Source organism: Eptatretus burgeri, chromosome 13 (genome assembly GCF_056783735.1).
Source record: "Eptatretus burgeri isolate ZD-2024b chromosome 13, Ebu_testis_v1, whole genome shotgun sequence".
NCBI classification, from domain to species: domain Eukaryota; kingdom Metazoa; phylum Chordata; class Myxini; order Myxiniformes; family Myxinidae; genus Eptatretus; species Eptatretus burgeri.
The window spans coordinates 22,404,738-22,421,058 of NC_140973.1; the positions used below are offsets into that span (position 1 = coordinate 22,404,738).

Genomic DNA, 16,321 nt, shown 5'->3' on the forward strand with positions numbered 1-16,321 from the left:
GGAAACAAGTGGATTTGGACTCGGCGTCTAAAATTCTTTAAGTATGCCAAAGTCATTCAGATTGGTGATCTGCACAACGAAAATCATTTTCTGAAGGTCATAGCGTGTACCTCCCCATGGTCTATTCAGAGAAGAAGATTTTTGTAGGTTTTTCTTAAAAAAAAAACAACAATATGGCAGCTGGATCACGTGACCGATGACGTCATTAATTTTTTTTTTCTGTGGACCATTTTATCCCTAGTTGACCCTCAAAAATGTTCATACTGATCGGTTGTAGCATTCTCCATATGCATTTATGACATCATAACGAAGGCACATATGTCATAAAAAAAATCACTCAATCCCCTTGATGATTACTTGCTCGGTGCCAAGTTTCAATTTTTTTCCTTGGTGTGATTTCAGAAATACAGATGTCCAAAGTTTTTCCGTTTTTCCGATATGGCTTGCACATTACGTGACCTATGACGTCATAATTGTCATTAAAACATTCTACATGAGTAGTCGCACCAACGATGAAAAATTCGTCTCAATCCGACAAGCGTTTGCAGAGAAAATCATGAGAGTTCTGTGCGGACAGACAAACAAACAAACAAGCAGTCATAGACTGGTACTTACGAAATCGTCAACTTGACCTCTGACCTTGTCTAATAAAAGCTGTTTCTAGAGAAGGTAGCGATGCAAACCAGAAGTTTCTACGATGATTCTGAACAAAACCATCAAAAATCGAATGTTTGACGTCACTGTGACCTTGACCTTTGACTGATTTTGACCAAAATCTAATCAGCGCTAGCCATCACCCTCCTGAATCACGTGGTGTAATTTGACATTGGTGGCTTCTTCCGTTCTCGAGTTATCGTGCCAACAAACAAACACACACACACACACAAACAAACAGATGACTGAAGTCATCAATATAAAGATTTCGTAAGTAATAAGCAGACCCAAATGCAATACCCTCTCCTTCGGCGAGGGTAAATATACAAAAAGTACATGGAAGGAGCACAGCAACACCAACAACAATAGCCACAACAACCATTACATGTTATAAAAGATCATTTTTCGTGTGTTTTACCTCATTTTACATCCTCATTGACATTTACAGATAGACATGCAATATGTTAACGCAGCATAATGTGTTGGCTTTTGATTAAACCCATCCACGAAGCGACGGGAGGCAGGCCGATAGTTATTGATGAATCCTCACGAGCCCCTGATAAGGTTGTAAAATAGGAATGGTCCAAATGAGGAAAAGTGATGAACCTTACATCTAAACTATGCTGATATTGAGATGAATGCGTAGTTGCATATTCTTTCGAGATATGCCATCTGGGGTTGGTGCAGCACAGGCACGATGGGACGACTATCCCCCAAAGTTCCTTGTCCGTATCCAAATTGCATGCGGGGACAACTGTTGGCACAACGCCCCCCTCCGAAACATACTCCAGCATACATTCCTTCATTTTTGCTGAACATCTTTTATTAAATCTGTTTGGAATTCCGTGAGCACACGCTTCACCCGTGAGCCATCGTTTCACCATGTTTAAATATTCCACTTACCACCTGTAAATAGAGTGTGAAAAGTCCAAAAACGTCTGACTTGGATTAAATATTAAATATTACATTCACTTTCGTACCTTTTGGATCCTTTTTGGATCAATATGTAAGAATTTGAAGTATTGATAATAGTGATCGATATTTGTTTCCTTTGCTTACAACCCACAAGTGGCCAAACCTTGTCCTCTGGCCGCTCAAACAGATCATTGTAAAACAAACCGATAGGAATTCAATGAGAAGTATTTTCCTTTTTTCTGTCTCTCTGTCTCTCTGTCTCTCTGTCTCTCTGTCTCTCTGTCTCTCTGTCTCTCTGTCTCTCTGTCTCTCTGTCTCTCTCTCTCTCTCTCTCTCTCTCTCTCTCTCTCTCTCTCTCTCTCTCTCTCTCTGTCTCTCTGTCTCTCTCTCTCTCTCTCTCTCTCTCTCTCTCTCTCTCTCTCTCTCTCTCTCTCTCTCTCTCTCTCTCTCTCTCTCTCTCTCTCTCTCTCTCTCTCTCTCTCTCTCGTAATTTTGCTATGGCGACGGCGCAAATATATTTGATTATTGATTTTAATTGCATATTTGTGAATGAAAGCACTTGGTTTATTGGGCATGCTTGTTATCGTTGGAGCTTCTGACAATTTTATAAAATTTTCCATCTCCCAAAGTTTTATTTATATTATTCTGTTTTGACAGAACTGTTCCACGACTTGAGCCAACTCCAAGAAACTTGGCTTGCTGAAGGTCAGATTGTTTTTCCTTTCTCTTTTATAACCCTTCCTTCCTTACTTGTTTATTATATCGTTGAATCCTCATCCTCCTTCGTATGCAGCACAAGGCTGTATTGGCTGAGGGTGCGGCTATGCCACTGATGCTGTGCCCCTATTATCAGTACACTGGTACTCATTTCGCCGACCTCGGAAGGATGAAGGTTGAATCAACCCCACCTAGTGTTCATTAAATGGTCGACAGGGACTCGAATTCTGGACCCTGAGATCCCAAGCCAGCCAACACCAGACTTTGGGAGAGTCCCACTTGAGGCTAATCTCTCTTCTTTAAAGGGGAACCCGAACGCTCAGACCACCTCAACGCTAATCTATCCCTTGATACCCGACAACATAGATATGATGTCTTTTTTCTGATTTCAGAATTATAAAGTGGGTAAAATTGAGATTAAGAGTCGAAATCTTCTTTTTCTTTAGTTTAGCCATGACGTCACACCTGGAAGTAGACCACCATATTTGGATTGTATACGGGTTACATCACGGAACGATTCAACTCAAACGACGAATGATTTTCGATTTTCCACAAATATTCCGAGTCGATGTGTCCTTGGTGCTTGGATAGAAATACAAACCGAAATGGTGTCATGCTACACCAATGGCCAAAACACCCGACGTTTCCAAAAAAATGGACGAGGTTTGTCCGAAATATCCAAGTGTGGATTGGGCCTTCAAAATGTTTGCTTTTGTGCTCGGAACATGTTACGGAGCACTATTATGAAACAACGGAGATGACCATATCTTGTGGTTATCCACCACGATTGAGAAAGGATGCCATACCCACAATTTAGTGGAAGAAACAGCCGTCACTTGAAACTGTAACACCATCTATACCCAGCTATCAGTACAATGTACATGTCCACGGATGATATGAGCGGTGAATCAAACTCCTGTTGCCATTGCCTGGCAGTTACCACAAGAGCACCTGAAAATAATTATCTATTATTATCAACAGAAATTTCTGCAAATCAAATGAACCACCATCTATAGTGGAGAGAAAGTATGTATGTATCATCTACTTCTCCGAGAGGATTTAACTGAGGACGCTAAAACTTTCAGGGTACTCCCTCCCACTCCACCGCCCCCATCCCTCTACAATCCACCACAATACTCACCACCATCCAACACCCCCCCACCCTCCACCCTCCTCCCTCCTCCACAATCCCCTATCCACTGGGGAGGGACATCGACACCTCACAGACATAACGGTGGGACATGGCACAGAAACAAATGGCGTCTGGGAAAAGTATGAAACAGGATGTTCCCGTAACATACAAGACACCTGGTCAGCAATGCTGGGACAAAGCAACGTAACATGCAATGATGGGACAAAGCATTGGTCGCCCATTTTGTCCATGGTGCCCGTGCTGTCGGGCGATGACGTGTATTTCTGCTCGAGTAATATATAAACTGACTTATCAATTGCTACAAAATCCATCCAATTAATACAATTAATTTCTGCCTCTGTCGCGGCATGTAGTAGAATGATCTGTAACAGTAGGTATAAATAGAAAACCAATCATTGGAAGCTTTCAGACCTCCTTGGTTTCTTGCTGATGTATTCATTTATTAGAGGAACGAAGGTTCGTGGCTGAGTGATAATGGATGATAACACGACTTTGAACCCAATGAAGAAAACTCAACAACACAACAAAGGAAACATAAAAGAAAGCTTTCCATTTCCTGAAAATAAAATAAAGGTCTCCTACTACAATTGTTTTAAAATAATATCGGAATTGTAAATGAGCGAATACAGCCAACAGATAAAGAAAACAAGGAAAGAATGAACGGGAGGGGAATGACAATATGTATGTATGTACGTCCAGCCATTATCCAGAAAAAACAAGAAATAATTACCTCTCACTCCTAATCAACCTAATTTCACTCCTAATCCAGAAAATCATCTGTGATTTGGAATTGCTCTTTAAAATGTTAACATGAGTGTTTCGGACAAAGAAAGTGATTTAGTGAAATCCTCCGATCAATGAACTAAGCAGAGATAGAAATACAGTAACCCAAATACACTTTGTTAAATTCGCTGCCGCTTGTTTACAAAAGTGAGCCTGGATTGCGGGTTTTTCAAAAGTCAGGTCAGGTCAGGTATGGGAGCATGTGCCAGAACAGCGCGTCGCTGCGTCCACTTTCCGCCGGTACTCCAGGGGCCTCCGTCTGGCCATCCCCCAGGCAGATGCCAGGCCCATCCCCATCTCCTTGAAATGATGGTCAAGCTGCTGCAACCACAAGGCATGTGGTCGGCCCACTGGCCTCCTCCACTCATGAGACTCCCTCGCTGAGAGAATCTGGTGAGCAGGATCAGCGTCAGGAAAACAAGCTACATGTCCATACAGCCGCAACTGACGCTCACGGACTAAGCAGGTAACAAATCTCATCCGAGTCTCTCTCAGCAACCGCTCGTTGGACACAAAATCCGACCAGCGATAGCCAAGGATTCTCCGAAGAGACCTGGTACCAAAGGAATTAAGTCTCCTTGTCAGATCCTTGGTCAGAGTCCAATTCTCGCATCCATATAGCAAGACTGGAAGTACCAAGGACCTGAAGACTCAGACTTTCGTCCTCCCGCACAGGTACCGGCAGTGCCACACCCCATGATCCAGTGAATCCATGACTCCCCTGGCCCGACCCAGATGTCTATTGACCTCTGACTCGCAGCCGGCAGAGACATGAATATCACTGCCAAGGTAAGTGAATCTCTCCACGACCTCAACATCCTCACCACAAACAGACACAGACAGGACAGCAGCATCCAAGATGTCACCGAAAGCCTGGATCTTAGTTTTGACCCAAGAAACCCGTAATCCCAGCGGCTCCGACTCCTCATTCAGCACCTCGAGGGCCCCCGAAAGGATGTCTAAAGTCTCCGCAAAGATGACTGCATCATCTGCGAAATCAAGGTCCGAGATCTTGACATTCCCAAACGATGCATCGCAGCTAGATCTCTCCGACATCCTCCCTAAAATCCAGTCCATACAAGTGCTGAAAAGTGTGGGGGCCAGTACACACCCCTGACGAACTCCAGTAACAACTGGAAATAAGTCACAGATGGTACCACCACACTTCACAGCACTCTCAGTACCAGAGTAGAGTTCAGACATCAGATCGATCAGTTTTGGTGGCACCCCACGAAGACCAAGAATCCTCCAGAGGACATCCCGATTCACTGAATCGAACGCTTTACAGAGATCAACATAGGCTGCAAGCAGCCCCTGCCGAAACTCTCGTCTGCGTTCGGTGAGGACACGAAGGGCAAGGATACGGTCAACCGTTGACCTCTTTGGTGTAAAGCCTGACTGCTCTGGACACTGGTGCTCAAGCAGATGGTGGCGAACCCTATCAATAATTATCCGAGCAAAGACCTTGCCCGGCACTGAGAGCAGCGTTACCCCTCGGTAGTTGTTGCAGTCTTGGCGATCACCCTTCCCTTTCCAGAGAGGGACAACAAGGCCCCTCTTCCAGTCAGTTGGGATGATGCCTGTGTTCCAGGCAGAGCACAAAACTGCATGCAACGACACGAGTGCAGCATTTCCACCAGCCTTGAGAAGTGCAGCATGGATGCCACAGATCCCTGGAGCTTTGCCCCGTTTCAACTGGTTCACCGCAGCCCGTGATTCCACAAGCGAAGGTGGACCACAGTTGATTCGAGGGTCAGCAACAGGGATTGTAACACCCTTGACGTCCAACTCGACAGCTGGGGGATCAGCCTGGTACAACCGCTCAAAGTAACCGGCCCAGCGGGCCTTCACTTCAGACTCCTCTGTCAAGAACCTACCACTCTCCGCTCGAACTGCAGTGCTCCGAGGGATGGGCTTGGATGAACGCAATGCGCGAATTCCCCTGTAAGCGGGACGAGAATCACCTGTCCACAGGTGATGCTCTACCCCCTCACAGATTCCTCGCACATAGGCCTCCTTGTCCACCCTCAGTGCACGTACAGTTTTACGCCTCAGCTCCCTGAACAGCTCAGCTCTGCCATTCAGCCTGGCCCTGCGACTCTGTTCAATGGTATCCAGTGTCCCTTGAGAGACAAGATTCTTCTTTGCCCTGCGGTGAGCTCCAAGACATCCACCGGCAACATCAAGGACGGTGGTCTTGAGGGCGCTCCACAACTCTTCAGGACCCCCCAAAGCACCCAGACCCCCCAAGTGTCCACTCAGCCTGTTCGCAAACTCCTCAGCTACTCTCTCATCCCTGAGCTTGCCAACATCTAGCCTAGGCTGGGATGGTACCATTCTCCAGGATTTAAGGTGCAGCTTTAGAGTTGCTACAACAAGCCTGTGGTCTGTATTGAGGAACTGAGCACTCCGGTAGACCCTGCAGTTCTGGATCATCCTCCAACGACCGTCAATGAGGACATGGTCAATCTCCTTTGCCACACCGCCAGCGTTGGAATACCAAGTCCAGCGATGAGCTTGTGGGCGCTGAAACCATGAACCAGCCACCCTAAGTCCATGACTTCTTGCAAAGTCAAGGAACTTAGTGCTATTCTGGTTCATAGTTCCTGACCCATGGGGACCAACACACATCTCATAACCATCCCTATCAGTTCCAGTCGATGCATTGAAATCCCCCAAGACTAGAAGTGTATCTCGTCTGGGGCACTGATCAACCACAGACTCTAGCGTGGCGTAGAATGCATCCTTCACGGTGAGATCACTCGCCTCAGTCGGAGCATAAACAGAGACGAAGGGAAATGACACCGAAGGAGTGACAAATCCTTAATCTCATAATACGCTCGTTGACCGGTGTTACCTCTATTATCATTGGGGTCAGCTTATTGGACACAGCTACAGCAACTCCTTGGGTATGGTAACCATCAGAGCGACCAGACCAATAGTAGGTGTAACCACCCACCATTATCTCGCCGCAATCTGGTCTCCGAACCTCAGAGAGAGGCAAAGGGCGGAGGAGCTCTTTGTAAGCCAACGGCCATCCATATCTAGTGCCCAACTGTGTCTGCGGACGTCCTCCTGCAGTTGGGTTACTTTCATTAGGAGGTTGGTGGCAGGATTTGCACTCCGGCCACTGTAAAACCCTTCATTCCGCAAAACGCAAAAACGCAAAAAAATCTGAAAACCCACTCCGTGGGAGTACCTCCTGTGCAGCTTCCCTTCGCAGGGCAGCTCACCGGATGACGAGATTGGGGCAAAGCCTTCGGGACCCCCAATCTTTGATGATAGGAGGGAAACCACGGGGTAACATCCCTGGGTCAGATTGCGGGAGAGCGTGTCGGAGTGGTGCTGAGGTGTCGTCCACCAGACGGCGGTCTCCTTGGGTTAACCTGAGGCGGTCCCTTCGGGTCCTGGACACTGGAATGTCCTATCCCTAAGAGAGGATGATCACCTGTCTCTGTTATCATCTGAGCTCAAGCGTTTGGACATCGGGATTGCAGCTCTCTCTGAGGTTCGGTGAGGTTAAAAAGTACTGAACCGAAATGGGGTGAAGCGAATTTTTATCTTGCCAAAACGAAGTTTTTGCAAGATATGTTAGTCAGCTTGTATGTTTTTTTTTGTTTTTTTTTTGTTTGTCTGTAATCACGTATAAAAAAATTCTGCAAAGCACAGTTATCATCGGAAATTTTTGTAACTTCGCATATCAGAGGCCTATAGAGGTCCCTTTCAGCGCACAAAATTTTGAAGGTCAAGGTCAAAGGTCAAGGTCACTTTGTCGCAAATCAGGGGAGTCGACGAAACCCTTATTTTTTGAGTAATTTTGATCGGATCGTCTTCAATCTTCATGGGAATATAGTTCATGGTCTGACGCTCTGCTGATTAATTTTTGGTGGCGATTGGCCTTTACTTGACCTTCATATGTTTTTTGTTTTTTTTGTCTGTAATCACGTATAAAAATTCTGCAGAGCACAGTTATCATTGGAAATTTTTGTAACTTCGCATATCAGAGGCCTATAGAGGTCCCTTTCAGCGCATAAAATTTTGAAGGTCAAGGTCAAAGGTCAAGGTCACTTTGTCGCAAATCAGGGGAGTCGACGAAACCCTTATTTTTTGAGTAATTTTAATCTGATCGTCTCCAAACTTTATGGGAATATAGTATATGGTCTGGCGCTCAGCTGATTAGTTTTTGGTGGTGATTGGCCTTGACCTTCATGGTTAGCGCCTGAGGTCAAACACATTTGATTAGTTGTTTTTTTTGAAGATTCCATCCCTCTATTTTTTTACGTTTAAATTGTTTTTTTGTCTTGTTAGATATAGTGTGAAAGGGGTAATAGGGATCTCAATTCTGGATGGAGATAAATATGGAGGATTTATTGGGAAGTACAATATGAGCTTTTAAAAAAAATTATTTCAAACAATTACATGCCTATAATACATCCAATACAATGCTTTAATATAAAGTGCAGTATATTTATTTACACACAAGGAAATCGGACAGGTGGAGGCCGTTCAGCCCATCGTGCCTGTGCGACATCAACACCACACTCATTGATCAACACGAGATCCAAAGGAGAAAATGCAAAATGTATTATTTGTTTTTAATCGTGTTTTTGTGGTTTTATTTACTTATTTATTTAAAGTTTTTGTATATAATTTTTTTCTTCTCCTCGGGGGAGGGGGCATGGGCTTGGTTAAAAAACACACATCAACCGCACAACATCCCTTGATGAGAAAATCATGGCCTCTCACTCCGAATCGCCATTTGATTTGTTTATTTTTACATACAGTATTTGTGTATAATGTGTATAATACCTGTTTATTAATTATATCATTGGGAGCTGAATTAGGTTTCGGAACGCAACGTAACATGACATCCATTTTAAATAAAAACATTCATTTACCCTTCAACAACAACAACATCCTTTAACAAGGAATATTGCTCAGCCGAAACTTCCTTGGTCCTGACCTTTCCAGATAAAATAGGTAGGTGTGTGTGTGTGTGTGTGTGTGTGTGTGTGTGTGTGTGTGTGTGTGTGTGTGTGTGTGTGTGTGTGTGTGTGTGTGTGTGTGTGTGTGTACTAGACTAGGTGGCATAATGATTAGAGCGTCCACTCTGATTCTGGGAGATCAGTGGTTCGAACGCCAGCTAAGTCATACCAAAGATATTAAATATGGTACATGCTGCTTCCTTGCTTGATGCTCAATATTAAAAACAGGACACAGCACAGACAAACAACACTGAAGAGCAATGGCAAACCACCCAGTAACTAAGTAACCCAAGAAACTGCTTTGGCAGCACCAATTCCCTGTTTAGAGTATGGTAAATCATAATATGTGTGTGTGTGTGTGTGTGTGTGTGTGTGTGTGTGTGTGTGTGTGTGTGTGTGTGTGTGTGTGTGTGTGTGTGTGTGTGTGTGTGTGTGTGTGTGTGTGCGCGTGTTCTCCACCTCTCTGTCTGTCTCTTTATCTGTTCAGGGCGGAACTTCAAAATCAAATTGCCACCATTTTGGTTCTCGGGCCTCATCGGCCTCTTTTGTAAGGTTTTCACGCTTTCTACCTCTCTCACGACTATCGTAATTATAATTCAACATCTGATTTCATTTTTAATAGTCGCTAAGATGGTTTAAGACTCGATTTCAGCAAACGGGGAGAAAATCGGACGATAATTGATGTTTTAAAAGGAAAAACGTGTTTTAATAGCTACTTTGAATGTATCTGGTTGGGCGTGATGCAGGCGGTAGAGGAAAGGAGAGGAGGAAGAGGGGGGAGAAGAGGTGAGAGGAGGGGGGAGGGGGAAGAAAGTAGGTGGGGAGAGGAGAGAGAGGAGGAAAGTGTGGAGGGAGGGAGAGTGGGAGTGGGGTGGAGATGGAGGTGGGAGGGGTGAGAGGGAAGAATGGGGGGAGAGTTGAGGTCTTGAAGATACACTTTACATGACGTGGAATTTCCATGGCTCCGTGCTCGTGTATATTTACATATTACACAAAGCTAGTCACCTCTGTCTGTCATCTATGCACTCCTAAACCGCTGAACAGAATGAGTTGAAACTTGTCAGTTGTTCTTAATAAATCGAAGATTTTATTATTCTGTCTGTTTCTTCGTTTGTGTGTCCATCGCCTACAGGTCACAATTTTCAACCAACCTTCACCACATGGTAGAGTTTGTCATAAGCATGAAGTGTATTATTTTGGAGGTCAAAAGATCAAAAGGTCAACATAGGCCAAATGTCAACAACTGAGGTAAGGTTTCTAAAATCCTCAAATTTCATCTGATTGACTTAAAATTTGAAGAGGATTTACATTTCACATCACCGATTTCAACGAGCCAATTGTTTTTGAGGTCAACATTGACCAAAAGGTCAACATAGGCCAAGGTCAACAACTAAGGTGGTATTTCTAAAATCCTCAATTTCAATCCCATTGACTTGAAATTTGAAGAGGATTTTCATATCAGGTCACTGAGTTCAACCACCAATTATTTTTGAGGTCAAATTTGTTTAATGGATTTTGCAAGTATCGTGCTCTGCATGACGTCTTCTTGTAACTTGCAAAATCGAAGATTTTTCAAGTATACTAGATGACTCGTGAACCCGTTGCGTTCCTGTTGTGACAGCGGTTGATAAAAAAAAACATTAAAAAAAGACAACTCCAGCGAACTATACCGCTGAGGTTGTTTGCATTGATCAAATAATCCCGAAGAGTACTTGACTGAATCGGGAATTTATTTTTTAATAATTTTGTTTCGTTGCCCGATTTGAGCGAAACTTGATATTGCACGTCAATGTGAAAAAACAAAACAGAGAGAAGAAAGTCGAAGAAATTATTGTGCATAATCTTCCAAACACAATTTTATTTATTAATGAACGCGGAAGTATTAGATCAAAATGGCGATGTTTATTTTATGCTTAAAAATAAATTGTTCTTTGTCTATACTAAATGTTTGAGATTTTAAAATAAATCATTTCAAGAAAAAAAAAAAAGATAGCTCCAGCGAACTACACCGCTGAGGTTGTTTGCATTGATCAAATTCTCCCGAAGAGTACTTGACTGAATCGGGAATTGATTTTTTTAAATAATTTTTTCGTTGCCCGATTTGAACGAAACTTGATATTGTGCGTCAATGTGACAAAAAAAAAAAAAAACGGAGAAAAGAAAGTCAAAGAAATTATTGTGCGTAATCTTCTAAACACAATTTTATATATAAATGAACACTGAAGTATTAGATCAAAATGGCGATGTTTATTTTATGCTTAAAAATAAATCGTTCTTTGTCCATATTAAATGTTTGAGATTTTAAAATAAATCATTTCAAGAAAAAAAAAAAGATAGCTCCAGCAAACTATACCACCAAGGTTGTTGCATTGATCAAATTCTCCCGAAGAGTACTTGACTGAATCGGGAATTGATTTTTTAAATAATTTTTTCCGTTGCCCGATTTGAACGACACCGTAGGAGAATGGTAAGGTGGCACCAAAAATTTTGTGCTATCGTGTACCATTTTCGCTGTATTTCGGGAACATACTTACATACATACATATATACATTCATACCGACGTACATACATGGTGTTACAAATTTGGGAATTCAATTGCACACAACATACAGGTTCCTTTCGTCAACTATGTCGATAAGTGCTTGTTCCCTAGATAGCTCACCTTTCATTGTTTAAATGTTCAGAAATCGATTAGATGCGCTGCGGATCGATTGAATAGTTAGGGAACGAACAATGTAGACATCCCTCCCCCTCTTCTGCGAAGAGGAAGAAGAATCCTGCCGTCCCGTTACTCATTATGTCAACAACTCCCTCCCACCCATGATTGAGCGGGGGGGATGGATCACGAGTGCATGAGTCACGTCGGGCATGGGGGAGGGGGGGCAGAGAAGGATAAGGACGAGATCCTTTCTTTGTTCTTGGTTAGTAAGCTTTTTGCTTCGGCAGAGAGTAGCCGTTCAGCCGACCGTCGGGTCCTGCTTGGCTTGCGTTCGGGTTGAGGCCTTCGGAAGCTTTTTGCTTCGGCTGGCTCAGTGAGCTTCGGCTTCTGTTTGGCTCGGGAGAGCTTTTTGCTTCAAGCTGCCCTGTTTGGAAGAAAGTTAAGCCGGTCGATCGGCTCGAGCTGCGACTGGTGGCTTCTTCTTCTTCTTGGTTTGTGGAGCTCTTTGTTCTCCATTTTGGTTCCCGGCTTGGTGCGACTCATCGGCCATTTCTTGAAGGTGGTTCCTCAGGGAAGCGACGCATCGACGGGAAGGATCGGCGCCTCGTCTCACCAACACGTGTTGAGAAGCGCGGGAGGTGGTTCCTCGGGGAAGCGACTGATCGGCGCCTCGTCTCACCAGCACGTGTTGAGAAGCGTGGGAGGATTCGCGTGAGATCGGGTCTGAACAACTTGAAGACCACACGAGGTGGAGAGGTTCGAGATAGGTTCTGGGTTTCAGCTCACCTGTCCTCCGAGCTGGAGCTCGTTATTAAAGGCCTCTGCCACCATTTCTTGGGTGTGTGTGTGCGTACGTGTGTCCGTGGGCCGTCTAATAAGTCGGAACTGCTGTTAAGTGCAAGTGACTGTACATAATAAGTAGACAGTTGGAGTTCTTTTGTCGTGCTTTTGTTGCTTGTATAATTGCATATGTGTTTTGCCTTGTTTAATTGCATACGTGCTTAATTATAATAAATGTCCTTGTGTGAATGTAAACCTGTTCGTTGCGTTCATTCCCTCATTGAACTGCCCCATCTTGCACTCGGAATATAGTTGGTTTTTAAATAGCCGATAAATAGAATCGGGTCCGGCGAGGTCTGGCGATAATACCCGCTCGGTTATCCCAGAACGGAACGGAGCGCTTAAGCGGTTCGTGTCCAAGTTGGCCTTCGCCGAGGTACGGTCCCTCGGTAGGTTACCCGCGCGGGTACTTAGGTATATCGATATTAGGCGATTGACCCAATTTCGCGCGGGTTGAATGCGGACTGGGTCGTGGTGGGATTAAAAACCCACCCGTGACTGCTTTCTGGCGTTGTTCCAGAAAGTCACGACTGGATTGTCCCTTCGGTGGGCGAAGTGACCACTGTTGGTTAGACGCGGTCGTTCCCAAGCTGATGGGTGGGAAATCTACAACAATATATACAAGTTGAGAGTTTTAGTAATGTATAGATAGAAGATAAAGATTGGTCAGTTGATTTTGTTATTCTGTCTGTCTGTCAATTGCCTACAGCTCACAATTTAAAACTGATCTTCACTAAACTTTACCAAGCTGGTGAGGTTGTCTCAATTGAGAAGCCTATTGATTTTGAGGCCAAAGGTCAAAGATCACCTTGAGGTCAAATTTCTAAAATCGTCATTTTTCTTCCGATTGACTTGAAATTTGAACAGGATTTGCACATTGCATCATTGAATTGGGAAACCAATTATTTTTGAGGTTGAAAGGTCAAACTCCTCAATATCTTAAATCATCAATTTTTATTTGAAAAATCGTCAATTTTAATCTAATTGACTTGGGAGTGAAATGGCAATTGCCTTGTGCATTACTGAATTGGCAAACCAAGTATTTTTGAGATCAACGGTCAAAGGTCAATTCAAGGTCAAACTTCTAAAATCATCAATTTGAAACTGAAAAACTGTCAATTTTCATCTGATTAATCTGAAAATTAAGCAGCAATTGCATAATGCATTGCTGAATTTGGAAACTAATATTTTTTGAGGTCAAAAGGTCAAAGGTCAACTCAAGGTCAAATTTCTATAATCATCAATTTCAATCTGAAAAATAATCAATTTTCATTCGATTGACCTGAGCTTTGATTAATATTGTCAATTTTTATACGCCCGATTTTTTTATATATATATATATATATATATATATATATATATATATACATATATATATATATATATATATATATATATATATATATATATATATATATATATATATATCGGGGCGTATTATGTGATACCGGTTGTCCGTTCCTGTCCGCACTCCAACTCCCAAAGTTTTCAACTTTCACGCTTCATATTTGGTACATTGGTACAGAATGTGGAGACGGTGTGTCAGGACATACGTTCGTCATCTAAAGTGGTTGCCATGGCTGTGGTGAATTAACGTGAATCAAGGGACATGACGCGGGATCACATGTTGTGCGTCTCGCGTATAAGGGGAGGTCTCTCTGCGGCACGAGTGATTGTCCCCGGGGCATTGCTATTGACATCGGCTGTCCACTTGATGCTCGTTAACTGAAGGTGCTCATTGACTGGTGAGAATGGAGATTATATCGAACTCCGTGCTTACGCGGATTAGTCTGCAATGGTTAACTGCACATGTATACGTTTCTGCTTATGTACTCCTAGCTGAACCTGTATTTCCTGGTGTGTCCACAGAAGCGGCTCCAATCAAATGGAATAAAGCCTAAACTCTGAAGGTTCATCTCTCGCTCTCATTTCAATTTATTCCATTTGATTTTCTCGGCTCTCTCAACCAAAGATGGACAAGATCTACAAACCAGAGAGGTTCGACGCAGACCCAAACACGACTGACGCAGAAATGAAAATGGTCACATTGGTTCTGCTCCTTCTCACACTATCTGACCATCATCGCGGAGGGAGCTGACAAATTTGCCGCTCTCGTGAATCATGTCTCGCCCGGCGTGTACAGGCTCTTCTCGGGGTGCGACACTTACAAGCAGCGATTGACGTACTGCAGGCGCTCTCGTGAAGCCCAAGAGCGAGGTATACATACGACATCTTCTCAACACACGCAAGCAAGCAGCCGGGGAGACAATCGATCAGTTCCTGCAAGCTCTGAATCAGCTGGGAAAGACGACGGCAGCTTCCGGGCCGTAAGCGCCGAGGAACACCGAAAGGAAGCGACACGGGAGGCATTCATCCAAGGACTCAGATCAGCCCACATACGGCAACGCTTACTAGAGAAAGCGCAACCCACTCTTGACAAGGTAGTCGATCAGGCTCGAGCGATGGATGCGGCTCAGCAGCAATCTGAGTCATTTGGGACACCAATGCTGCTCATGAACGCTGCTACGATGGGAACCCAAGGAACCCCACTGGCACAGACACAGCCAGACATGAGGGATGGAGAAACACCCGAGGAGCCGGATACCCAGACCTCGTCAAACTCCTCAGCAACTGCTCCGGTCGGTAAATGCTTCTTTTGTGGGTACAAAAGGCATCCTCGTCAAAAATGTCCAGCCAGAGATGCCACATGCATGAATTGCGACAAGAAAGGGCATTATGCCAGGGTATGTAAATCTACTCTAAGGAGGAATAAACCCACTTCTGCGGCTCTCTACTCGCAAAATAAATTGACTGCAGCCTCTCCGGGGAATCTATCCAAGGCTATCATCAACGTGCGAATTAACGGGCATATGGCTGAGGCTCTGGTTGATACCGGTAGCTCTGAAAGTTTCGTCAACAGCTCGCTAGTGAAGGGCAGGAAATGGGTAATCCACCCGACTGACAATACGGTATGCATGGCCGCCACCTCACTACAATCCACAGCGTACGAGGGTATGCAATGTTGAATTGGACGTAAAAGGGTACACGCATCGGGATGTAAAGGTGCTGGTGCTTCGTGATTTGTGCGCAGACGTAATTCTGGGTCATAATGTCCTCAAGCAGCACACGAGCGTCGAAATACCCTTTGGAGGAAGCAAGCCTCGTCTAATTTTAAATGCGCTGACCACCGCGGAGGTGACGTCCCCCAGCTGTTCGCTAACTTGTCGCCGGTCTGCAAACCGATAGCGATCAAATCGCGGCGATATACCACTGCTGACATGAATTTCATCACTTCAGAAACCAAGCGATTACTGGAGGAGGGAATTATAGAACCGAGCGATTCGCCATGGCGCGCACAGGTGTTAGTGACCAGCAGTCAGAACCATAAGAGACGGATGGTTGTCGATTATTCCCAAACGGTCAATCGCTTCACCCAACTCGACGCCTACCCCCTGCCGCGCATAGATGAGATGGTCGAGCAACGTGGCCAATTATAAGGTATTCAGTACCATCGACTTGCGAAGCGCCTATCATCAAATTCCCATCCGAGAGGAAGACAAACCGTACACTGCATTCCAGGCAGGGCGGCGCCTCTACCAGTTCAGAAGGATACC

At 44.3% G+C, this 16,321-nt stretch overlaps 1 protein-coding gene across 1 annotated transcript in view; it reads left to right on the top strand.

Annotated features, from left to right (window-relative positions):
* LOC147014054 (ETS translocation variant 1-like) overlaps positions 1 to 16,321 on the top strand; it is a 65,117-nt gene that overhangs the window by 18,421 nt on the left and 30,375 nt on the right. The window contains exon 3 of the mRNA XM_085851659.1: positions 2,227 to 2,274. Within this exon, the coding sequence (XP_085707785.1) occupies positions 2,227 to 2,274 (48 nt within the window). The remainder of the gene's footprint in view (positions 1 to 2,226; positions 2,275 to 16,321) is intronic.